The sequence below is a fragment of the Coregonus clupeaformis genome, unplaced genomic scaffold (genome assembly GCF_020615455.1).
Source record: "Coregonus clupeaformis isolate EN_2021a unplaced genomic scaffold, ASM2061545v1 scaf2657, whole genome shotgun sequence".
Classification (NCBI taxonomy): Eukaryota; Metazoa; Chordata; class Actinopteri; order Salmoniformes; family Salmonidae; genus Coregonus; species Coregonus clupeaformis.
The window spans coordinates 1-26,498 of NW_025536111.1; the positions used below are offsets into that span (position 1 = coordinate 1).

The following is a 26,498-nucleotide window of genomic DNA, read 5'->3' on the forward strand; positions in this document are numbered from 1 at the left end:
GTTCAGTATTATATATGATGCATGTCACGTCAGCCTCGTACCTCCAGAGCAGGGATGTCATTGTAGGGGACGAGCCCAAAGCCAGGCATGAAGGGCCCGAAGCCCTCGTAACTGCTAGGGTCCGTAGAGCTGGAGATGGCTGCCATGGTCCGGCCCCAGAAGTTACCATCTACAGAGGAGAGGGAAGACACACTACATTAGCGTCCTTCTTTTAATGATATTCACCACACAATTCACAGTTCAAACGCATTCTGCGCCATGTGAATGAACTAAATGAACACATGGATATGGCATTCAATAACATGGTAACAAATATAGCTGCAAGCAGCCGTGGCGGGGTTAAAGCCCAATGGCACCACCGTAAAACAATGATTGGTATTGTGTATTTCAGGAACGCACAGGTAGGTTAGACAGGGCCAAACATCCTGCATCTCAGGACATGATGGGAAACCAAAAGTTGCTGTATATTGACTTACTTGCAAAGATGATTTTTGCCTGGTTCTTGGGCACGCCCTTCACAGTGTAGGCCCACTTACGGGCTAGCTTACAGGCCGTCTCTCCACCCTCCACACCTGGGAGAGAACATTAGTATGTCACTACACTTAGAATTCAATATGTTGTGTTGCCACGGACCGTGACAGAAGACATACCTGTCAGACAGCTAGTGAGCAGTCTCTCCACCCTCCACACCTTGTCAAGGGGAGACATGTTGTTCTCAGGACGTACTATAAATCATGCTGTGCCATGCAACTGGTCCTGAACACCAGATGGCCACATATCAGACCTCCTAACCTGTGTCCATGGGCAGTACATATCAGACCTCCTAACCTGTGTCCATGGGCAGTACATATCAGACCTCCTAACCTGTGTTCATGGGCAGTACATATCAGACCTCCTAACCTGTGTCCATGGGCAGTACATATCAGACCTCCTAACCTGTGTTCATGGGCAGTACTTATCAGACCTGCTAACCTGTGTTCATGGGCAGTACATATCAGACCTCCTAACCTGTGTTCATGGGCAGTACTTATCAGACCTCCTAACCTGTGTCCATGGGCAGTACATATCAGACCTGCTAACCTGTGTCCATGGGCAGTACATATCAGACCTCCTAACCTGTGTTCATGGGCAGTACTTATCAGACCTGCTAACCTGTGTTCATGGGCAGTACATATCAGACCTCCTAACCTGTGTTCATGGGCAGTACTTATCAGACCTCCTAACCTGTGTCCATGGGCAGTACATATCAGACCTCCTAACCTGTGTTCATGGGCAGTACTTATCAGACCTGCTAACCTGTGTTCATGGGCAGTACATATCAGACCTCCTAACCTGTGTTCATGGGCAGTACTTATCAGACCTGCTAACCTGTGTTCATGGGCAGTACATATCAGACCTGCTAACCTGTGTTCATGGGCAGTACATATCAGACCTGCTAACCTGTGTTCATGGGCAGTACATATCAGACCTCCTAACCTGTGTCCATGGGCAGTACTTATCAGACCTCCTAACCTGTGTCCATGGGCAGTACATATCAGACCTGCTAACCTGTGTTCATGGGCAGTACATATCAGACCTGCTAACCTGTGTCCATGGACAGTACATATCAGACCTCCTAACCTGTGTTCATGGGCAGTACATATCAGACCTCCTAACCTGTGTTCATGGGCAGTACTTATCAGACCTCCTAACCTGTGTTCATGGGCAGTACTTATCAGACCTGCTAACCTGTGTTCATGGGCAGTACATATCAGACCTGCTAACCTGTGTTCATGGGCAGTACATATCAGACCTCCTAACCTGTGTCCATGGGCAGTACTTATCAGACCTCCTAACCTGTGTTCATGGGCAGTACATATCAGACCTCCTAACCTGTGTTCATTGGCAGTACATATCAGACCTCCTAACCTGTGTTCATGGGCAGTACATATCAGACCTCCTAACCTGTGTCCATGGGAAGTACTTATCAGACCTCCTAACCTGTGTTCATGGGCAGTACACATCAGACCTCCTAACCTGTGTTCATGGGCAGTACATATCAGACCTCCTAACCTGTGTTCATGGGCAGTACTTATCAGACCTCCTAACCTGTGTTCATGGGCAGTACATATCAGACCTACTAACCTGTGTTCATGGGCAGTACATATCAGACCTCCTAACCTGTGTTCATGGGCAGTACTTATCAGACCTCCTAACCTGTGTTCATGGGCAGTACATATCAGACCTACTAACCTGTGTTCATGGGCAGTACTTATCAGACCTCCTAACCTGTGTTCATGGGCAGTACATATCAGACCTACTAACCTGTGTTCATGGGCAGTACTTATCAGACCTCCTAACCTGTGTTCATGGGCAGTACATATCAGACCTGCTAACCTGTGTCCATGGGCAGTACTTATCAGACCTCCTAACCTGTGTCCATGGGCAGTACATATCAGACCTCCTAACCTGTGTTCATGGGCAGTACTTATCAGACCTGCTAACCTGTGTTCATGGGCAGTACTTATCAGACCTCCTAACCTGTGTTCATGGGCAGTACATATCAGACCTCCTAACCTGTGTCCATGGGCAGTACATATCAGACCTCCTAACCTGTGTTCATGGGCAGTACATATCAGACCTCCTAACCTGTGTCCATGGGCAGTACTTATCAGACCTGCTAACCTGTGTTCATGGGCAGTACTTTGTCGTATCCAAACAGGGTGGTGATGTACTCCTCGTAGGCCCCCAGGACGTCGTTGTAGAAGGCCCTGGAGGTCAGGGTGAGCTTGGAGGCCTGGGCGTTCAGAGCAGTGATGATCTTAGGGTGGCAGTGGCCCTGGTTCACTGCACTGTAGGCACTCAGGAAGTCATAGTATCTGTTTCCCTCCACGTCCCACACATACAGACCTGGAGAGGAGAGGACACAGAGCAGAGGGGGTTTGGAACAGCCACTGGAGAGAAGAGGACACAGAGCAGAGGGGGTTTGGAACAGCCACTGGAGAGAAGAGGACACAGAGCAGAGGGGGTTTGGAACAGCCACTGGAGAGAAGAGGACACAGAGCAGAGGGGGTTTGGAACAGCCACTGGAGAGAAGAGGACACAGAGCAGAGGGGGTTTGGAACAGCTACTGGAGAGAAGAGGACACAGAGCAGAGGGGGTTTGGAACAGCCACTGGAGAGAAGAGGACACAGAGCAGAGGGGGTTTGGAACAGCTACTGGAGAGAAGAGGACACAGAGCAGAGGGGGTTTGGAACAGCTACTGGAGAGAAGAGGACACAGAGCAGAGGGGGTTTGGAACAGCTACTGGAGAGAAGAGGACACAGAGCAGAGGGGGTTTGGAACAGCCACTGGAGAGAAGAGGACACAGAGCAGAGGGGGTTTGGAACAGCTACTGGAGAGAAGAGGACACAGAGCGGAGGGGGTTTGGAACAGCTACTGGAGAGAAGAGGACACAGAGCAGAGGGGTTTGGAACAGCCACTGGAGAGAAGAGGACACAGAGCAGAGGGGGTTTGGAACAGCTACTGGAGAGAAGAGGACACAGAGCAGAGGGGGTTTGGAACAGCTACTGGAGAGAAGAGGACACAGAGCAGAGGGGGGTTTGGAACAGCTACTGGAGAGAAGAGGACACAGAGCAGAGGGGGTTTGGAACAGCTACTGGAGAGAAGAGGACACAGAGCAGAGGGGGTTTGGAACAGCTACTGGAGAGAAGAGGACACAGAGCAGAGGGGGTTTGGAACAGCTACTGGAGAGAAGAGGACACAGAGCAGAGGGGGTTTGGAAAAGCCACTGGAGAGAAGAGGACACAGAGCAGAGGGGGTTTGGAACAGCTACTGGAGAGAAGAGGACACAGAGCAGAGGGGGTTTGGAACAGCCACTGGAGAGAAGAGGACACAGAGCAGAGGGGGTTTGGAACAGCTACTGGAACCAAGCCTTGTCCCCAGAACGGCCCATAGGGGGAGGAGCCTATCTCCTGTTTCTGTAGCGTGAGGCAGCTTGATGCACAGTAGACAGGACACTAGTCTTGACGTGCAGTAGACAGGACACTAGTCTTGATGCACAGTAGACAGGACACTAGTCTTGATGTACAGTAGACAGGACACTAGTCTTGACGTACAGTAGCCAGGACACTAGTCTTGACGTGCAGTAGACAGGACACTAGTCTTGACGTGCAGTAGACAGGACACTAGTCTTGATGTACAGTAGACAGGACACTAGTCTTGATGGACAGTAGACAGGACACTAGCCTTGATGGACAGTAGACAGGACACTAGTCTTGACGTGCAGTAGACAGGACACTAGTCTTGACGTACAGTAGACAGGACACTAGTCTTGATGTACAGTAGACAGGACACTAGTCTTGATGTACAGTAGACAGGACACTAGTCTTGACGTACAGTAGACAGGACACTAGTCTTGACGTACAGTAGACAGGACACTAGTCTTGATGTACAGTAGACAGGACACTAGTCTTGATGTACAGTAGACAGGACACTAGTCTTGACGTACAGTAGACAGGACACTAGTCTTGACGTACAGTAGACAGGACACTAGTCTTGATGTACAGTAGACAGGACACTAGTCTTGACGTACAGTAGACAGGACACTAGTCTTGATACTAGTCTTGACGTACAGTAGACAGGACACTAGTCTTGATGTACAGTAGACAGGACACTAGTCTTGATGTACAGTAGACAGGACACTAGTCTTGACGTACAGTAGACAGGACACTAGTCTTGATGTACAGTAGACAGGACACTAGTCTTGATGTACAGTAGACAGGACACTAGTCTTGACGTACAGTAGACAGGACACTAGTCTTGACATCCAGTAGACAGGACACTAGTCTGTCAGCTACTGTTCTAGCTGGTTTTATCTCTGTGGGTCACTCACCCTTTCCCTTCTCCAGCGCCACAGGAAGTGGGTGGTAGTTGTGGGCTCCATATTTCTCCTCTCTGGCGTACACCTCCTCAGCGGTGAGGGGTTGGTCGGTCTTCAGGTTGGAGGCGGCGGTAGAGGCAGGACGCGTCCCGGAGTGGACAGCTCTGGTCAGGGCCGGGGCAGCGCTCCGCAGGCTGTGGCTCAGCTTGGAAATCATCCCCGTCATTGGTTAATGTCTGCTACAGTCTACACAGAGAGACAGAGATCGGAGCCTAATGAATACATCTACTAACAGAAGAAAATGGACTGGAACAGGGACGTCTGCTACAGTCTACACAGGGAGGGATTGGATGGAACAGGGGACGTCTGCTACAGTCTACACAGGGAGGGATTGGATGGAACAGGGGACGTCTGCTACAGTCTACACAGGGAGGGATTGGATGGAACAGGGGACGTCTGCTACAGTCTACACAGGGAGGGATTGGATGGAACAGGGGACGTCTGCTACAGTCTACACAGGGAGGGATTGGATGGAACAGGGGACGTCTGCTACAGTCTACACAGGGAGGGATTGGATGGAACAGGGGACGTCTGCTACAGTCTACACAGGGAGGGATTGGATGGAACAGGGGACGTCTGCTACAGTCTACACAGGGAGGGATTGGATGGAACAGGGGACGTCTGCTACAGTCTACACAGGGAGGGATTGGATGGAACAGGGGACGTCTGCTACAGTCTACACAGGGAGGGATTGGATGGAACAGGGGACGTCTGCTACAGTCTAGACAGGGAGGGATTGGATGGAACAGGGGACGTCTGCTACAGTCTACACAGGGAGGGATTGGATGGAACAGGGGACGTCTGCTACAGTCTACACAGGGAGGGATTGGATGGAACAGGGGACGTCTGCTACAGTCTACACAGGGAGGGATTGGATGGAACAGGGGACGTCTGCTACAGTCTACACAGGGAGGGATTGGATGGAACAGGGGACGTCTGCTACAGTCTACACAGGGAGGGATTGGATGGAACAGGGGACGTCTGCTACAGTCTACACAGGGAGGGATTGAATGGAACAGGGGACGTCTGCTACAGTCTACACAGGGAGGGATTGGATGGAACAGGGGACGTCTGCTACAGTCTACACAGGGAGGGATTGGATGTAATTTATTCTGGGTAACAGACATATACAACAGAATGAACAATGTGGACCCAGAGGATATCACTTGAAAGTATTAATTAAAACGCTTGTTTCCAAAGTGGTCCTCAATGCTAAAACAATAACACATAATGATTAAAAAGGCCAGACAAAATGACAAACAATCAGAAATATATTCATTTATATTGACGTCCTAAAAAGTGGCACTATTCACTGCACTTTTCCCTAACCTTAAAAATCAACCATATTAATTTCACATTTCAACCTTTAAAAAAAACAATCTATTCATTCATTGCACATCCTACCTATCGTTCAAATAAATACACCTGACCAGCAGTAGGGGGCGCAAGGGGCAGTGGAGAGGTTTCTCTTACTTAGACAACCTTGTCCAAATGAAACCTTTAAAAAGCAAGTAAAAGGTTATTTCTACTTTTTCCTTTGCTTGATCTCCAAGGGGAGGCTATTCCAGAGACAAATACCTGTATAGAAAAACGTACTCCTCGCAGTACCGTTTACTCTTGGGATTTTACAAGACATACCACTAGCTCTGCTATTGTAACAGTGTTGATTATAGACCATATCAACGTGGTGTTTCATATAACCTGGGGCACGATCATTTAAGATGTCAAACAAATGATACAAGTTTAAGTTGGTCCACTCTGGACTCCAAAGGCAACAGGCCCACCTCCCAGAACTCCTGTACCCCTATATGGGTCCTAGGGGGACATTCAGAACTCCTGTACCCCTATATGGGTCTTAGGGGGGGACATTCAGAACTCCTGTACCCCTATATGGGTCCTAGGGGGGGACATTCAGAACTCCTGTACCCCTATATGGGTCTTAGGGGGGGACATTCAGAACTCCTGTACCCCTATATGGGTCTTAGGGGGGACATTCAGAACTCCTGTACCCCTATATGGGTCTTAGGGGGGGACATTCAGAACTCCTGTACCCCTATATGGGTCTTAGGGGGGGACATTCAGAACTCCTGTACCCCTATATGGGTCCTAGGGGGGGACATTCAGAACTCCTGTACCCCTATATGGGTCCTAGGGGGGGACATTCAGAACTCATTCAGAACTCCTGTGGCTATAACATGACTATGATGACTTAATGCTATACTTTTTTTACATTTTAGTCATTTAGCAGACGCTCTTATCCAGAGCGACTTACAGTTAAGTGCATACATTTTCATACTGGCCCCCCCCGTGGGAATCGAACCCACAACCCTGGCGTTGCAAACGCCATGCTCTACCAACTGAGCTACACGGGGCATGGGCAGGACCACACAGCACAATACAACGTGACTGTACTAATTTTAGATCAAAAGGGGGTGCCGGTCGCACGTGTACAAACAAAGCATAGCACCATCATCTTCATTACAGGGCTACAATGGCACAATGAACTAGGCAGGGTTGCTTTCTTGATCTAAACAGTCATACAATACAATGGAATACCCATATAATGATGCACCATACACCTACACAATTACAGGGTATATAAACAACGTACTGGGAAACGTTATCCTTTCCAAATACAGGGTTAAAATGTCAGAAATGATATGACAGCCAAAACCAGAGCTAGCCAGCTCACAATAGCTAGCTCGCAGTACAAACTACTAACGCGAATTAGCATAACCATAAATATGACGTTTATCGTCAGAGTGCATCTTCAGACATAAACACCTGAAAGATATGAAATACGTACTTACATATCAACCAGGACGCACACTGGCCTTGGCTAACACAATGAAAAGCTAACTGTTGGGAAAACACGAGGATGGCTGGAACTTTCTGTCACTTGACTTCTCTCCAGCTGATCTTCTCTGAGCTTGAGATCGCCCAGCATGCTCTGCTCCACTTCACCGGTGGGCGGAGCTACACCTCTGATATAATGAACTAACATTACTGATATGATTAACTACAAATACTTCACAGCCTTTTGTACACTGAAAATAAGGTTGAGACAAGCAGTTTCTTAACTTTGATGTTAAAATATCTAGTGTTACGATATAAAGATTTCAATTTGTTCGCCATTTTAGAAAGAATTTTAGCAGCAATCAGGTCTCCAGAAAGGGATTGATCTAGGGGCACACCAAGATAAATTACACTTGTTTTAGATTCAATCTCCTTGCCTGCACAGTTTACCTTTATCTTGTCAGCCTTAAGCAATCTACGTTTAGCTAACATGAATAATATGCATGTCGATCTCTCCTGGCTCAAAGTGGAGGAGAGATTGACTTCATCACTACTTGTATTTGTGAGAGGTATTGACATGTTGAATGTACCGAGCTGTCTGTTTGAACTACTGGCACACAGCTCGGACACCCATGCATACCCCACAAGACATGCCACCAGAGGTCTCTTCACAGTCCCCAAGTCCAGAACAGACTATGGGAGGCGCACAGTACTACATAGAGCCATGACTACATGGAACTCTAATCCACATCAAGTAACTCATGACAGCAGTAAATTGATTGATTGATTTTTAAAAAACAGATAAAAATACACCTTATGGAAAACCAGGGACTGTGAAGCAACACAAACATAGACACATGCATTCAAACACACGATAACATACCCACTATACACACATGTACACTTGGATTTTGTGTTATAGATATGTGGTAGTAGAGTAGAGGCCCGAGGGCACATACTTAATATGTTGTGAAATCTGTTATGAATGTATTGGAATGTTTAAAAAAAATGTATAACTGCCTTAATTTTGCTGGACCCCAGGAAGAGTGGGGATCCATTATAAATACAATAGATATGCCACCATGGCATCAGTGTTCTAGTAGATAGACTTCCAGTCATTGCGCTAACGCAAGTTAGCATTGGCTCGCCAACTACCTCTACCTTCCTTCCTACTGGACACATGGTTTCCACTAGTTCATCTGACTGAGGAAATAGATAAAAGGGCCTCATTGCCAAAATCCCCAAGTATCCATTTAACCTAGCAGGTTGACGTTTACTGTCATGAGTCAGAACTGAGCGATTTCCCCTTAGATAGGCCAAAATTGGCTATATTGTACAAATTCATGAAAACTCAAATTAGCTTGTTGGTCTTAACTTAAGGTTCGGGCTAGGCATTAGGAAGCCTGTCCTCATCCAACCCTGGCCACAAAGGGTGGTGGGTACAGCCTGTCCTCATCCTGGCCACAAAGGGTGGTGGATACAACCTGTCCTCATCCAACCCTGGCCACAAAGGGTGGTGGGTACAGCCTGTCCTCATCCAACCCTGGCCACAAAGGGTGGTGGGTCAACCTGTCCTCATCCAACCCTGGCCACAAAGGGTGGTGGGTCAACCTGTCCTCATCCTGGCCACAAAGGGTGGTGGGTCAACCTGTCCTCATCCAACCCTGGCCACAAAGGGTGGTGGGTCAACCTGTCCTCATCCAACCCTGGCCACAAAGGGTGGTGGGTACAGCCTGTCCTCATCCTGGCCAAAGGGTGGTGGGTCAACCTGTCCTCATCCAACCCTGGCCACAAAGGGTGGTGGGAACAGCCTGTCCTCACCCTGGCCACAAAGGGTGGTGTGTCAGCCTGTCCTCCCTGGCCACAAAGGGTGGTGGGTACAACCTGTTCTCATCCAACCCTGGCCACAAAGGGTGGTGGGTACAGCCTGTCCTCATCCTGGCCAAAGGGTGGTGGGTCAACCTGTCCTCATCCAACCCTGGCCACAAAGGGTGGTGTGTACAGCCTGTGATAATGATATGCCACCCTGGCATCAGTGTATATGATCCTCCACTCAGCGTGTATTCAGCAGGCAGGAATGCTGAGCTGCACTTCTCTTTCAGACACAGCAGCACAACAGAAGACCTGACCTCTGCTGGACCTCTGGACGCCCCGGGTTCACGTCAACTAACTCCATACTACTAAAGGACTAATGAACTGTAGTGTTCACTTGTTCCTGACCTTTCTCTCTGACGGGCAGCACCATTGCTATGGAAACACTGTCTGAGTCCAGTTAGGTCTACTGAAAGGTGCAGGCAAGACTGAGTTGGTTTGCTGCTGTAGAAGGAGAGGTGCTGCAGTGCAGTTAAAGAGAATAGACAGTCACTTGGCTGGAGTCTCATTAAATGTTTAGTGTCAGTTGATCATGGAATCAGTCTGACCGACACACTGGAAAGGCTTCATGGGGCTCTGTCAGTTACACGGCTTTATAGTGGCTCTTCATTATATTATCCAACTCCCTGGCTGAGAAACAGGCCAAACTTTACCTATCAAAACACCAGTTAACATTTCACCAAATTCTAAGAGCTTGTTGTTCACTAGATAGCTTAAAGCTTCAGTCCACTTCCAGTTACAAAAAGATCACATATTTCATAGAATGAACACAGGACACATGTACGGGCAAATAAATCCACGTGGATGTAACAGTGCGGAGACAGACAGCCCAACACCACTAATGGAGTTATCAATAAATCAGCTAGTACAGACAGTAAACAAAGTGAGTCAGTCGGGAGTCCGGTCCGTCTTCACCAAGGTTAATGTCTGTCCCATGAGGTAATGTTTTATTTGCCACTCCAGCCCCTGTCCAAATCGCTCATGGAAGAAGGTGATAGGTTGTGGCGGCACCGCCTCCCAAACACCCCCCCCCCCGCCCCCCCTCCCTACATCACAAGCCACAGCTAAATTAAGACCAGCCCCAACCCACAGGCCATGTGACGCACCACAAGACGAGTGTTCACGGTCGTACTCACTATGCACCAAAACGGAGGAAAACGGACTGAAACAGGGAGGGACTCCAACTGGACCTGAACTTTTCCAATAAACACTCATTTTCTTTTTCCTTTGCAAAATGTTTTGCTACGGTGTGCACTAATGAATATGACCAAGAGTTCCCCTCCCTCTATCCCTCAGGTCAGCTACCCTTACCATAAACGTTTTGCTACGGTGTGCACTAATGAATATGACCAAGAGTTCCCCTCCCTCTATCCCTCAGGTCAGCTACCCTTACCATAAACGTTTTGCTACGGTGTGCACTAATGAATATGACCAAGAGTTCCCCTCCCTCTATCCCTCAGGTCAGCTACCCTTACCATAAACGTTTTGCTACGGTGTGCACTAATGAATATGACCAAGAGTTCCCCTCCCTCTATCCCTCAGGTCAGCTACCCTTACCATAAACGTTTTGCTACGGTGTGCACTAATGAATATGACCAAGAGTTCCCCTCCCGCTATCCCTCAGGTCAGCTACCCTTACCATAAACGTTTTGCTACGGTGTGCACTAATGAATATGACCAAGAGTTCCCCCTCCCTCTATCCCTCAGGTCAGCTACCCTTACCATAAACGTTTTGCTACGGTGTGCACTAATGAATATGACCAAGAGTTCCCCTCCCTCAGGTCAGCTACCCTTACCATAAACGTTTTGCTACGGTGTGCACTAATGAATATGACCAAGAGTTCCCCTCCCTCAGGTCAGCTACCCTTACCATAAACGTTTTGCTACGGTGTGCACTAATGAATATGACCAAGAGTTCCCCTCCCTCAGGTCAGCTACCCTTACCATAAACGTTTTGCTACGGTGTGCACTAATGAATATGACCAAGAGTTCCCCTCCCTCAGGTCAGCTACCCTTACCATAAACGTTTTGCTACGGTGTGCACTAATGAATATGACCAAGAGTTCCCCTCCCTCTATCCCTCAGGTCAGCTACCCTTACCATAAACGTTTTGCTACGGTGTGCACTAATGAATATGACCAAGAGTTCCCCTCCCTCTGTCCCTCAGGTCAGCTACCCTTACCATAAACGTTTTGCTACGGTGTGCACTAATGAATATGACCAAGAGTTCCCCTCCCTCTATCCCTCAGGTCAGCTACCCTTACCATAAACGTTTTGCTACGGTGTGCACTAATGAATATGACCAAGAGTTCCCCTCCCTCTATCCCTCAGGTCAGCTACCCTTACCATAAACGTTTTGCTACGGTGTGCACTAATGAATATGACCAAGAGTTCCCCTCCCTCTATCCCTAAGGTCAGCTGACTACCACAGCAGCAGCAGCAGCAGAGCCCAGTAACTATGCCTACATATTGCATGCTACTGTCTATCTCACAGCTTATGACAAGCTGTAATTACCATCGAATCAGTCTCACCTGAAATGCACTCACTGGAACAGGCCCAGATGCCATCAAGACGTTCGTTCTCTGGTAACAAGCTAACTAACTTGTTAGTGACGGTCTATAATAGAATGTCTATTTGACAAAATAAAGGAGATACACGTTGATGTAATCAACTCAAGGGGCTGTGATCAATGACTAAAACAGGCCAAGAGATGCCATCCAGACCGTCTCCAGTAACAATACTGTTAGCCAACTTGATAGCAGTGAGCTAAGTCTACAGGTCAAGATAAAGGAGATGGGCCTCTTTGGCTGATTGAATCAACACTGACCGATGAACCTTCAGTCAAAATCCAACCGGAGACTGAATCAATGCGTTTGACAGATAAGCAGTGCTCTTGTCATGGTCCTCTCCTGGAATAGATAGGAGGACCCATGACCAAAACCCAGAGAGGAGTTAGCTCCTCTGGGAGGCGGGGACTAGCTGGCTAAGCTAGCACAGTGTCCTTCAAGCCCCGCCTGCCGAACACCTGCCCTCGCCATCGTTAACAGAACTGCAGGAAAACAGCCCCCCGACAGCCGGAAGGGCGAAGGACACTACCGGTGTGTACTAGCTATAGCTAGCTACCGTTGTCTCCTCCCGCCTCTTCTTCTTCTTCTTCTTCTGTGGGGTTTATTGGTTGGCATCCAACGTTATGGTGCATTACCGCCATCTACTGTCCTGGAGCGCCCCTGCCTCCCGCCTATGTACTGGAGTCCTAGCTTAAAAATGAACCAACATTTACATTTACATTTTAGTCATTTAGCAGACGCTCTTATCCAGAGCGACTTACAGTTAGTGAATACATTTTTATTTTTTTATACTGGCCCCCCGTGGGAATCGAACCCACAACCCTGGCGTTGCAAACGCCATGCTCTATCAACTGAGCTACACAGAGGGGTTCCTGCAGATGCAGCAATGCCCACATGAAGGAACCCCCTGAATTTGCGGGCTGCAGTTGCACCCTTCTCCAGGTGGTGGCCTCTTGTCTTCCGTAAAACAAGGAAAGGGATAGGGGGGATACCTAAAATCAGTTGTACAACTTAATGCATTCAACTGAAATGTGTCTTCCGCATTTGACCCAACCCCTATGAATCAGAGAGGTGCGGGGGGGCTGCCCTAATCGACATCCGCGTGTTACCTTGTCGGCTCTGGGATTCGATCCAGCAACCTTTTGGTTCCTGGCCCAACGCTCCTACCCAAGCGCTGTAACTTGGGAGATATGGGCTTGTGGGAACACTAACCCATATCAAGGTGTGTATCAATTTAACTTTTTGTTTTTAGAAAAATATTTCTGGCTGATATGAAAGATACGGTCCTTATGCTTCCAAAACCGTACCGCAAGCAACGCGTGTTAATGTTCAGATTGAGCGTCGGGGCTCTTAACAAAACTCTCCCGTACAGAAGAGTCCTTCGTCCAATGACTCTCATGTGTAATGTAATGAACGCACAGTTATAGCTAGCTCAGGGCAGGTGAGTAATCAAAATATAGCATTGTTTGGTTTAAGTGTTTCTCTCTTGAAGTTGAAGTGTTTGACAACTCGCCGGGCGGTGCATCCACCGACGAAGTGCTCAGAGCAGGTGCAATTTGGACGGAGCCTCAGTTCAAGAACAAGCAAACATATAACCCGAAGACACCCAGGTTATAGTTAACACTCAAAATGAAAAAATAGGCACCACAGCCAGAGTCTTCCGAACAGCCTTACAAGGACGCTAAACGTCATAGCCACAGGCCCGCTCATGGCTTTGGGCAAGAAATTGACTGTCAGGAGTTAAATGGAACATATTTTTCCCTTTACAAACTTGTTCTGTACTGTGAAGTTAATCTGAATAGGAGTTTAATATTATCACATAGGCAGGAGGCCTATACAGTGGGGAGAACAAGTATTTGATACACTGCCGATTTTGCAGGTTTTCCTACTTACAAAGCATGTAGAGGTCTGTAATTTTTATCATAGGTACACTTCAACTGTGAGAGACGGAATCTAAAACAAAAATCTAGAACATCACATTGTATGATTTTTAAGTAATTAATTTGCATTTTATTGCATGACATAAGTATTTGATCACCTACCAACCAGTAAGAATTCCGTCTCTCACAGAACTGTTAGTTTTTCTTTAAGAAGCCCTCCTGTTCTCCACTCATTACCTGTATTAACTGCACCTGTTTGAACTCGTTACCTATTTAAAAGATACCTGTCCACACACTCAATCAAAAAGACTCCAACCTCTCCTCAATGGCCAAGACCAGAGAGCTGTGTAAGGACATCAGGGATAAAATTGTAGACCTGCACAAGGCTGGGATGGACTACAGGACAATAGGCAAGCAGCTTGGTGAGAAGGCAACAACTGTTGGCGCAATTATTAGAAAATGGAAGAAGTTCAAGATGACGGTCAGTCACCCTCGGTCTGGGGCTCCATGCAAGATCTCACCTCGTGGGGCCTCAATGATCATGAGGAAGGTGAGGGATCAGCCCAGAACTACACGGCAGGACCTGGTCAATGACCTGAAGAGAGCTGGGACCACAGTCTCAAAGAAAACCATTAGTAACACACTACGCCGTCATGGATTAAAATCCTGCAGCGCACGCAAGGTCCCCATGCTCAAGCCAGCGCATGTCCAGGCCCGTCTGAAGTTTGCCAATGACCATCTGGATGATCCAGAGGAGGAATGGGAGAAGGTCATGTGGTCTGATGAGACAAAAATATAGCTTTTTGGTCTAAACTCCACTCGCCGTGTTTGGAGGAAGAAGAAGGATGAGTACAACCCCAAGAACATCATCCCAACCGTGAAACATGGAGGTGGAAACATCATTCTTTGGGGATGCTTTTCTGCAAAGGGGACAGGACGACTGCACCGCATTGAGGGGAGGATGGATGGGGCCATGTATCGCGAGATCTTGGCCAACAACCTCCTTCCCTCAGTAAGAGCATTGAAGATGGGTCGTGGCTGGGCCTTCCAGCATGACAACGACCCGAAAAACACAGCCAGGGCAACTAAGGAGTGGCTCCATAAGAAGCATCTCAAGGTCCTGGAGTGGCCTAGCCAGTCTCCAGACCTGAACCCAATAGAAAATCTTTGGAGGGAGCTGAAAGTCCATATTGCCCAGCGACAGCCCCAAAACCTGAAGGATCTGGAGAAGGTCTGTATGGAGGAGTGGGCCAAAATCCCTGCTGCAGTGTGTGCAAACCTGGTCAAGACCTAAAGGAAACTTATGATCTCTGTAATTGCAAACAAAGGTTTCTGTACCAAATATTAAGTTCTGCTTTTCTGATGTATCAAATACTTTTGTCATGCCATAAAATGCAAATTAATTACTTAAAAATCATACAATGTGATTTTCTGGATTTCTGTTTTAGATTCCGTCTCTCACAGTTGAAGTGTACCTATGATAAAAATTACAGACCTCTGCATGCTTTGTAAGTAGGAAAACCTGCAAAATCGGCAGTGTATCAAATACTTGTTCTCCCCACTGTATATTCTCATGTGTGTATTCTGCTGTAACATACATTTATTTATTTTATTTGAAGTTATATTCCGATATTGGGATATTTGTTCTACTGCTACATTGATGTCTTGAAAATGATATGAAATTCGGGTCTTGTAAGCCCCACAGCTGAGTATGTTAGCATATGCATATGGCGGGTGTTCTGCAGTGACATTGATGTCTTAAAAATGTGCTATAAGGAAGTTCGGACTTGTGTAAACCCCACCTCTATATTCGAGTATGTGGGCATATGCTATGCGTATGGCGGGTGTTCTGCAGTGACGTCTAAAATGCTTTGGATGAATCAGCACCTTGGAGAGCGCCGTCCATTTCAACACCATTGATAGTGAGGTGATTTGGCTGTTTCCTCTGTCTAATGCCCTGCGACGTTGTTAAGTCACTTTTTCCTCTTCATGCGTTCAGGTACCTCAAAGCCCCCCGGATAACCCCCCCTCCAGCGCTCACTATGTGTTCCGGGACCTCCCGATTTACAAATGAGCCACTGTCAACAAACATCTGTCATTTAAATTAAACAGGTCGAGCCTTTTGACACAGAGAGAGAGTGTTATCCTAACTAATTAGAATGACTACAAAATCTAGCTAACTGCCCTCTTTACCAACCCTATCTGCCACTGCACTGCCGAGTTCATGGAATATTACCTGAGCGGTAGCTTCGTCCTTCAATTAGCCATTTAAATTAACATTTATATTGACATTTTTGACTCCTGCCATCTGTAACTGATAGCAATCTGTAACATTAAAAGTAAACGTCTAAATTGTTAGCTAAACGGTCATTTAAAATGGCTAGTTGCGGGACGAAACTACCTGAGCTGCGGTTGTTACGACGTGGCTAGCTACTGTAGCTAGCTATGCTAACTTGCTAGCCAACTTCACCAGCTTGTGCGCTAACAATGAAGATAGCTACATTTTCCAACCCTAAAAAACTATAGAGAACTAGTTACATTAGTTAGCTAAACCAGATGGTATTGCAAACGCCACTATAGGTAGCTAGCTGTAACTACGTTACGTGATAAAAGACGCCGGACGGCTACCGTTAGCTAACCCACACCTGCTCGAGCTGTCTAACCGGAAAAGGTGGTGCCACCCAAGCTAACTAATCACTCAAAAATGTACTAGTACTTTAGCTGAATATAAGATCACTCAAATTACCTTTAAAATGTGACCTCCTCTTGAAAATAACGTAGATTTTTTTACGTCCATAAACAGGAGACCTCAAAGCGGCTTGTCAGAACCCCGGCGTGCCCGAAGTCAGGAGCGAATGGGTGTTGTGAAGAAGGTTAGCTACGTCAACTGATACGTCAACTGCGTGGCCCGCTGTCATCACCCGCCCCTATGTGGGCTCTAGAAAGATCATTTGGGTTGAGTGGGATATGCACTTCAAAAGAGATTACCCCTTTTTATAATATCGCGTTTGTCTTGGGGGGAAACTATTCCAAGTAGCAAAGGAAAGGAAAGTGGTGCATGTCTAGAATGGCACTAAATGGCATTGAGCATAGCACGAATGACGCGCAACTTCAATGATGCAATATCATCAAATCATTGCGATGATGTTGGTCACATTTCTACGTGTGCATTTGTGCATAAATACCTTCATGCCTACTGCCTATTGGTTTTTCTTTTGTTGTATTTAATAAGCATTTTTTTTTGTTTTTAAATAATGTTCTTTAGAAGAGCAAGTGTGATCTCTTTTTCAATTCATCATAATCAATAGGACACATGTCAAGGTGCGAAGTTCATGATTTGAGTAGCCTAGTCTTCATTTTGCATGTTGAAAAAATCACTTAAAAATCAATTAAATTCATGTTCTGGTTATCTTTAAAGATCAATATGACTTTATTTCACTCCTCAACTGGCTTCGCTGTTTCAAAGACAGAAATTGATCAAAATCCAGCCCTACTTGTTGACACAGCCAGTGAAGCTGCAATATTTACCTAACATAGCCTACGTGTGTTTGAACAGCACCTGGGCCCAGGGACACTCAGCAAAACACAGCGTTATCAGGTTTAGTGGAAGGTAACTAATCAGGTCTGCACAGTGGTCAGGTCTGCACAGTGGTCCTCTGTAGCTCAGCTGGTAGACCCATACACAAAAAAAAAAAAAAAACATGTATGCACGCATGACTGTAAGTCGCTTTGGATAAAAGCGTCTGCTAAATGGCATATTAAATATTAGTATTAAATTACCGTTAACATTGTAGATGTCCCTTGAATAGATTGAGTCATACGTCTATGCTATTGGATAAATGTGAAGTGAGGTGTTTAAAAAAAACATGTGCATACAGTATGGCCGGATCAAATCAATAAAAATTATCTTTATTGAGAAGTAAAACTAAAGGTCCGTTTGGACTGAGATTGAAAGGTGGCAGGGTTAGGGGTCAAATACTGTGGCCTATACACAGTCTTTTTTTAGTGAAAGTCTAACACACACCCCTTGCACAGACTTCACATTTTGCTGCCTAAAAAATTTAATCTAAAAAAGGGATGATGTTAGATTTTGTTTATGCTAGTCCCAGATGTTGCGTGTCACGTTCAGCCAATCAGGTTGCAGCAGTCTGTTTTTTCATACCTGGTCTGATGGTTTCAAAATAAAAGAGTGCTGCAACCTGATTGGCTGAAAGCGATATGCAACATCTGGGACTAGCATTAGCTACTCTAGCATGTTGGTGAAAAATTCTGTTTCGTAAAGAAAGTATGCATATTTTTTCCCCTGTTTTTTTTTCCGCCTTCTCGCCATTAAATCGAGTTAAGAAGGAAATCTTAAATCCGTTCTACCTAATTACTACCAGCATGTTAAATGTGCAACCAGAGGGAAAAAAAACTCTAGACCACCTTTACTCCACACACAGAGACGCATACAACGCTCTCCCTCGCCCTCCATTTGGCAAATCTGACCATAACTCTATCCTCCTGATTCCTGCTTATAAGCAAAAACTAAAGCAGGAAGCACCAGTGACTCGGTTAATAAAAAAGTGGTCAGATGATGCAGATGCTAAGCTACAGGACTGTTTTGCTAGCACAGACTGGAATATGTTCCGGGATTCTTCAGATAGCATTGAGGAGTACACCACATCAGTCACTGGCTTCATCAATAAGTGCACCGATGATGTCGTCCCCACAGTGACCGTACGTACATACCCCAACCAGAAGCCATGGATTACAGGAAACATCTGCACTGTGCTAAAGGGTAGAGCTGCCGCTTTCAAGGAGCGGGACTCTAACCCGGACGCTTATAAGACATCCCGCTATGCCCTCCGACGAACCATCAAACAGGCAAAGAGTCAATACAGGACTAAGATTGAATCGTACTACACCGGCTCTGGCGCTCGTCGGATGTGGCAGGGCTTGAAAACTATTACAGACTACAAAGGGAAGCACAGCCGCGAGCTGCCCAGTGACACAAGACTTCCAGACGAGCTAAACCACTTCTATGCTCGCTTCGAGGCAAGCAACACTGAAGCATGCATGAGAGCACCAGCTGTTCCGGATGACTATGTGATCACGCTCTCCGTAGCCGATGTGAGTAAGACTTTTAAGCAGGTCAACATTCACAAGGCCGCAGGGCCAGACGGATTACCAGGACGTGTATCCGAGCATATGCTGGCCAAATGGCAAGTGTCTTCACTGACATTTTCAACATGTCCCTGACTGAGTCTGTAATACCAACATGTTTCAAGCAGACCACCATAGTCCCCGTGCCCAAGGACTCTAAGATAACCTGCCTAAATGACTACCGACCGTAGCACTGACGTCTGTAGCCATGAAGTGCTTTGAAAGGCTGGTCATGGCTCACATCAACAGCATTATCCCAGAAACCCTAGACCCACTCCAATTTGCATACCGCCCCAACAGATCCACAGATGATGCAATCTCTATTGCACTCCACACTGCCCTTTCCCACCTGGACAAGAGGAACACCTACGTGAGAATGCTATTCATTGACTACAGCTCAGCATTCAACACCATAGTGCCCTCAAAGCTCATCACTAAGCTAAGGATCCTGGGACTGAACACCTCCCTCTGCAACTGGATCCTGGACTTCCTGACGGGCCGCCCCCAGGTGGTAAGGGTAGGTAACAACACATCTGCCACACTGATCCTCAACACGGGGGCCCCTCAGGGGTGCGTGCTCAGTCCCCTCCTGTACTCCCTGTTCACCCATGACTGCATGGCCAGGCACGACAATAACACCATCATTAAGTTTGCCGATGACACAACAGTGGTAGGCCTGATCACCGACCACGATGAGACAGCCTATAGGGAGGAGGTCAGAGACCTGGCCGTGTGGTGCCAGGATAACAACCTCTCCCTCAACGTGACCAAGACAAAGGAGATGATTGTGGACTACTGTCACGCTCGTCGAACAGAGATGACCAAGGCGCAGCGTTGCAGGCAAACATACTCTTTATTCCGAGACACGATCAAAACAACAAATGATACGTGACAGTTCACGGTCTACCATAAACAGATTAGAAACAAAAACCCACAAACACAAAGGGAAAGACACAGTTTAAATATGGCTCCCAATCAGAGACAACCAGCACCAGCTGTCACTCGTTGCCTCTGATTGGGAGTCACTCAGGCCAACATAGAAATACAAACTAGAACTCCCAACATAGAAACAGAATACATAGAACTACACACCCTGGCTCAACATAACAGTGTCCCCAGAGCCAGGGCGTGACAGTACCCCCCCCTAAAGGCGCGGACTCCGACCGCGCCAACTAAATACCACAGGGGAGGGACCGGGTGGGCACTCCGCCTTGGCGGCGGATCCGGCTCCGGGCCTGATCCCCACTCCCTCTCCAACCCCCCAAAGTACCCCTGGTCCGGTCTAGCCCCGCTGGCCGGAGCTGGACTGCACACTGATGGAGCGGATTGCTCTAGCTCCGGCGTAAAACATCTGACCAGTGCCGAACCATGCACCAGTGGAACAGGCACGGGGGTGCCGGACTGACGACGCCCACCACTGGCTTGGTGTGGAGAACAGGCACGGGCCGTGCTGGACTGACAACGCACACCACTGGCTTGGTGTGAGGAGCAGGAGTGAGCCGAACCGGGCTGACGAAACGCACCACTGACTTGGTGCGGGGAGCAGGAACGGGCCGAGCCGGGCTGACGAAGCGCACCACTGACTTGGTGCGGGGAGCAGGAACGGGCCGAGCCGGGCTGACGGGGCGCACCACTGACTTGGTGCGGGGAGCAGGAACGGGCCGAGCCGGGCTGACGAGCGCACCACTGACTTGGTGCGGGGAGCAGGAACGGGCCGAGCCGGGCTGACGGGCGCACCACTGACTTGGTGCGGGGAGCAGGAACGGGCCGAGCCGGGCTGACGAGCGCACCACTGACTTGGTGCGGGGAGCAGGAACGGGCCGAGCCGGGCTGACGAGCGCACCACTGACTTGGTGCGGGGAGCAGGAACGGGCCGAGCCGGGCTGACGGCGCACCACTGACTTGGTGCGGGGAGCAGGAACAGACCGGACCGTACTGGGGACACACACCACTGGCCCTACACCGGGATCTGGAACGGGCCGGACCGGACTGGTAACACACCCCAGTACCTCTCGCCGTGCCTCTACACCTTCCATCCCCTCTTCTACCAGTGGCCCCCGTAACCTGGCGGCCTTCTCTGCCAACCCGCTGGACCGCTCTATCGCGGCCTCCTGCTGCCCCGACGTCGTGAGCCCCCCCCTAAAAATTTTCTGGGGGTCTCTCCTCCCCGTGGGCCAGGCCTCTATAGTTCTCGCCCAACTCTCGCTCTTCTGCCCCCAACTCCCGCTATTCAGCTCCTCAATAGGCTTGACCCAGTCGAAGCTCTTCCTCCATTGTTCCCAAGTCCACTCTCTCTGCTCTTCACTCGGCTTGACCCAGTCGAGGCTGCCACGGAGATCTGCTAGGGATTTCCCTGGCGATGGCTCCTCGACTCGCTGCTTGGTCCAGTAGTGGTGGGTTTTTCTGTCACGCTCGTCGAACAGAGATGACCAAGGCGCAGCGTTGCAGGCAAACATACTCTTTATTCCGTGACACGATCAAAACAACAAATGATACGTGACAGTTCACGGTCTACCATAAACAGACTAGAAACAAAAACCCACAAACACAAAGGGAAAGACACAGTTTAAATATGGCTCCCAATCAGAGACAACCAGCACCAGCTGTCACTCGTTGCCTCTGATTGGGAGTCACTCTGGCCAACATAGAAATACAACAACTAGAACTCCCAACATAGAAACAGAAGACATAGAATTACACACCCTGGCTCAACATAACAGTGTCCCCAGAGCCAGGGCGTGACAACTACAGGGAAAAAAAGAGGACTGAGCACGCCCCCATTCTCATCGACGGGGCTGTAGTGGAACAGGTTGAGAGCTTCAAGTTCCTTGGTGTCCACATCACCAACGAACTATCATGGTCCAAACACACCAAGACAGTCGTGAAGAGGGCACGACAAAGCCTGTTCCCCCTCAGGAGACTGAAAAGATTTGGCATGGGTCCTCAAAAAATTCTACAGCTGCACCATCGAGAGCATCCTGACTGGTTGCATCACCGCCTGGTATGGCAACTGCTTGGACTCCGACCGCAAGGCAGAGGGTGGTGCGTACGGCCCAGTACATCACTGGGGCCAAGCTTCCTGCCATCCAGGACCTCTATACCAGGCGGTGTCAGAGGAAGGCCCTCAAAATTGTCAAAGACTCCAGCCACCCTAGTCATAGACTGTTCTCTCTGCTACCGCACGGCAAGCGGTACCGGAGTGCCAAGTCTAGGTCCAAAAGACTTCTCAACAGCTTCTACCCCCAAGCCATAAGACTCCTGAACAGCTAATCATGGCTACCCACCCCATCTTTTTACGCTGCTGCTACTCTGTTAATTATTTATGCATAGTCACTTTAACTCTACCCACATGTACATATTACTTCAACTACCTCAGCTAGCCGGTGCCCCCGCACATTGACTCTGCACCGGTACCCCCCTGTATATATAGCCTCCCTACTGTTATTTTATTTTACTTCTGCTCTTTTTTTCCTCAACACTTTTTTGTTGTTTTATTCTACTTTTTTATTAAAAATAAATGCACTGTTGGTTAAGGGCTGTAAGTAAGCATTTCACTGTAATGTCTGCACCTGTTGTATTTGGCGCATGTGGCCAATCAAATTTGATTTGATTTGATTTGATTTGAAATAGACGCATTTCAAATAAAATAAAATCAAATTTTATTGGTCACATACACATATTTAGCAGATGTTATTGCGGGTGTAGCTTGTGTTTCCCCAACAGTTTAGTAGTATCTAACAAGTCACAACAATACACACAATACACACAAATCTAAAAGTAAAATAATGGAATTAAGAAATATATAAATATTAGGACGAGCAACGTCGGAGTGGCATGGACTAAAATACAGTAGAATAGAATAGAACACAGTATATACATATGAGATGAGTAAAGCAGTATGTAAACATTATTAAAGTGACTAGTGTTCCATTATTAAAGTGGCCAGTGATTCCAAGTCTATGTATATAGGGCAGCAGCCTCTAAGGTGCAGGGTTACGTAACCGGGCTGGAAGCCGCCTAGTGATGGCTATTTAACAGTCTGATGGCCTTGAGATAGAAGCTGTTTTTCAGTCTCTCGGTCCCAGATTTGATGCACCTCACCTTCTGGATGATAGCGGGGTGAACAGGCAGTGGCTCAGGTGGGTGTTGTCCTTGATTATCTTTTTGGCCTTCCTGTGACATCGGGTGCTGTAGGTGTCCTGGAGGGCAGGTAGTTTGCCCCCGGTGATGCGTTGGGCAGTTGCTGTACCAGGCGGTGATACAACCCGACAGGATGCTCTCAATTGTGCATCTGTAAAAGTTTCTTAGGGTTTTAGGTGCCAAGCCAAATTTCTTTGCAGCCTGAATGGAGAATGTTTTATGTACTAACCGGTCCATGGGGATACGAATGTATAGCCAGCTGCATGCATTCCCTTTGAACGGTAAAATGAAACGACTCAATATCACCATCTGCTGGCCATTGGGCATGCATTCCCTTTGAACGGTAAAATGAAACGACTCAATATTACCATCTGCTGGCCATTGGGTTATATCCAAGCTCACTGCTCAGAGTCACCGAGTCTCCACCATTCACCCACTATGAGGGAGACACGTCAGGAAAGCAAAAACCTTTATCTAAAATTAGTAGAGGGGAGATTATTACGAAACGGATCCTCTGTTAAAGTTTAAAATGTATTTTATATCTGAGTACAAGTTTCAAGTTTTGTTATTAGTCGTATGTACAGGATACACATGGTACTGTCTACACACTGTCCAATGAAATTGCATTTCTTGCAGTATTATATCTGAATACAGTCATAAAATATTCATATTACAATTACTTATGAAGCCATACACAGTTCTCATTTATATTATACCTTAAGAGGCCTTGGCTTCTCCACTTGAAGCATATATCTCTCTCTCAACAAAGCAGACATACACTCACATAACACAGTCGATGTGACGTCTTCACTGATACTGGAGTTCTGGCTGTCACTTCTCCCTACTCCCCAACAGCTGTAGTCATCCTAGTTGGACCTTCAGTAGGATTCAGTCTGTATTCATTCTGACCAGAGGATTAAACTAGGCCGTAATGACGTCTGGACCATCTGTTTAGCAGGACTCAGTCTGTATTCATTCTGACCAGAGGATTAAACTAGGCCGTAATGACGTCTGTGTCAGTGTTTTGAGGTGGATGTGGTGTTGGAGTCAGGCGCAGGACACAGAAGCTTAGTCCAAACAGACTTTACTTGTCAGCAAATGACAATACAAAATAAAGGGCCTCAAATAACGGAGGCGAGCGATACGCAAAACAGTGCGTAAAACACTAAACATAAGCGATGCGCAAACAGTGCGTCAATCCACTTAAATACAAGAATGCAAAATCCAAAACCTCAACGGACAGGCGTACAACAACACACAACAACAAACAACACCGACTTCTCAACAGCTTCTACCCCCAAGCCATAAGACTCCTGAACAGCTAATCATGGCTACCCGGACTATTTGCACTGCCCCCCCACCCCATCCTTTTACGCTGCTGCTACTCTGTTAATTATTTATGCATAGTCACTTTAACTCTACCCACATGTACATATTACCTCAACTACCTCAACTAGCCGGTGCCCCCGCACATTGACTCTGCAACGGTACCCCCCTGTATATATAGCCTCCTACTGTCATTTATTTACTGTAATATAGCCTCCCTACTGTCACTTTATTTTACTTCTGCTCTTTTTTTCTCAACACTTTTTTGTTGTTGTTGTTTTATTCTTACTTTTTTTGTTTAAAATAAATGCACTGTTGGTTAAGGGCTGTAAGTAAGCATTTCACTGCAATGTCTGCACCTGTTGTATTCGGCGCATGTGACCAATAAAATTTGATTTGATTTGATTTGACCAAAGGAAACTTATAGGTGACATAATCAGGACAGGATAAGACACAGGTGCACCAAACAGACAAAACCAAACAAACACAGAGAACATCAAACGGTAGCAGCTAGTACTCCGGGGACGACGAACGCCGAAGCCTGCCCGAACAAGGAGGAGGAGCAGCCTCGGCGGAATTCGTGACAGTCTGGACCATCTACTCCCAGTCAGTGACGCCCCAAAGGAGTTGAATTGGCATTGGGCTCAGTGTGGTAAACGTTTCCAAGGTGACGGATATATGGAGAGGTCAGAGACAGCCAGACGTGTAAAAGGGGCTAAGGAACAGAAGTAGAGTTTTGGAGAAACGCCATCGGAGCGTGCTCTGCAAGCAATGCAGCAGATGAAGGCCAAGCAAGAGCGTGGTGAACGGTTAGACGGGCTTATAGACAGCGAGGAAGAAGGAGAAAAGAAGATGTCAGTTGAGGAAGAATGGCATCAGACATGATAAAGAATAATCTGGTCCAGTAGGAGTGACATTTTCGGAGAAAGTGGATCCTTGCCTTTTGGCTGAACCATTTGTGGTTTCAGGGTGGGTGAGAAATGAGTTGGGGGCAGTTGAATCAGTGAAGGGAACCTGTAGTGGACTTGTGATATTTGTTTGCGTTTCTTCTGCCCAGAGGGAGTGGGCGCTCCGTGTCACGCAACTTGGGTCAAGATCTGTTTCTTGCTTTGCTCTTAGGAACAGGACACCGTTGAAAGGGGTGATTTCTAGGGGTAGCGTTAAGTGTGGAGGTGGGAGCAAATGAAGTTGAAAATTCCTGGTGTTTGTGACGCCCGCCAGTTTGATGCAACGTAGAACCGGTGGGGAGCGTGGTGAGACAGAGGAGTCACTGTCAGTCCTTATGAGTTTTAAGTCAGAGTTTCTACTAGACAAAGTCATGTTAGGATATATCAGTTATCCTGTTAGAGTATATATCAGTTATCCTGTTAGAGTATCTATCAGTTATCCTGTTAGAGTATCTATCAGTTATCCTGTTAGAGTATCTATCAGTTATCCTGTTAGAGTATCTATCAGTTATCCTGTTAGAGCATATATCAGTTATCCTGTTAGAGCATATATCAGTTATCCTGTTAGAGCATATATCAGTTATCCTGTTAGAGCATATATCAGTTATCCTGTTAGAGCATATATCAGTTATCCTGTTAGAGCATATATCAGTTATCCTGTTAGAGCATATATCAGTTATCCTGTTAGAGTATCTATCAGTTATCCTGTTAGAGTATCTATCAGTTATCCTGTTAGAGTATATATCAGTTATCCTGTTAGAGCATATATCAGTTATCCTGTTAGAGTATCTATCAGTTATCCTGTTAGAGCATATATCAGTTATCCTGTTAGAGTATATATCAGTTATCCTGTTAGAGTATATATCAGTTATCCTGTTAGAGTATATATCAGTTATCCTGTTA

The 26,498-nt window shown here is 47.1% G+C and overlaps 1 protein-coding gene across 2 annotated transcripts; it reads right to left on the bottom strand.

Annotated features, from left to right (window-relative positions):
• Positions 1-7: 7 nt before the first annotated feature.
• Positions 8-17,039, bottom strand: LOC123488994 (ornithine aminotransferase, mitochondrial-like). 2 transcript variants are annotated; one of them, XM_045219714.1, is made up of 5 exons: positions 16,784-17,039; positions 4,874-5,107; positions 2,665-2,889; positions 477-572; positions 8-169 (listed from the first exon to the last, which is right to left on the bottom strand). In XM_045219714.1, exons 2-5 carry the CDS (start codon positions 5,085-5,087, stop codon positions 30-32), a joined length of 675 nt encoding a protein of 224 aa, XP_045075649.1. In that variant the 5' UTR covers positions 5,088-5,107; positions 16,784-17,039; the 3' UTR covers positions 8-29. The 2 variants fall into 2 exon arrangements, with proteins under 2 accessions (XP_045075649.1, XP_045075648.1); XM_045219713.1 differs by lacking the exons at positions 8-169; positions 2,665-2,889; positions 4,874-5,107; positions 16,784-17,039 and adding an exon at positions 973-2,651 and having other exon boundaries at positions 488-572.
• Between the last annotated feature and the right edge of the window lie 9,459 nt (positions 17,040-26,498).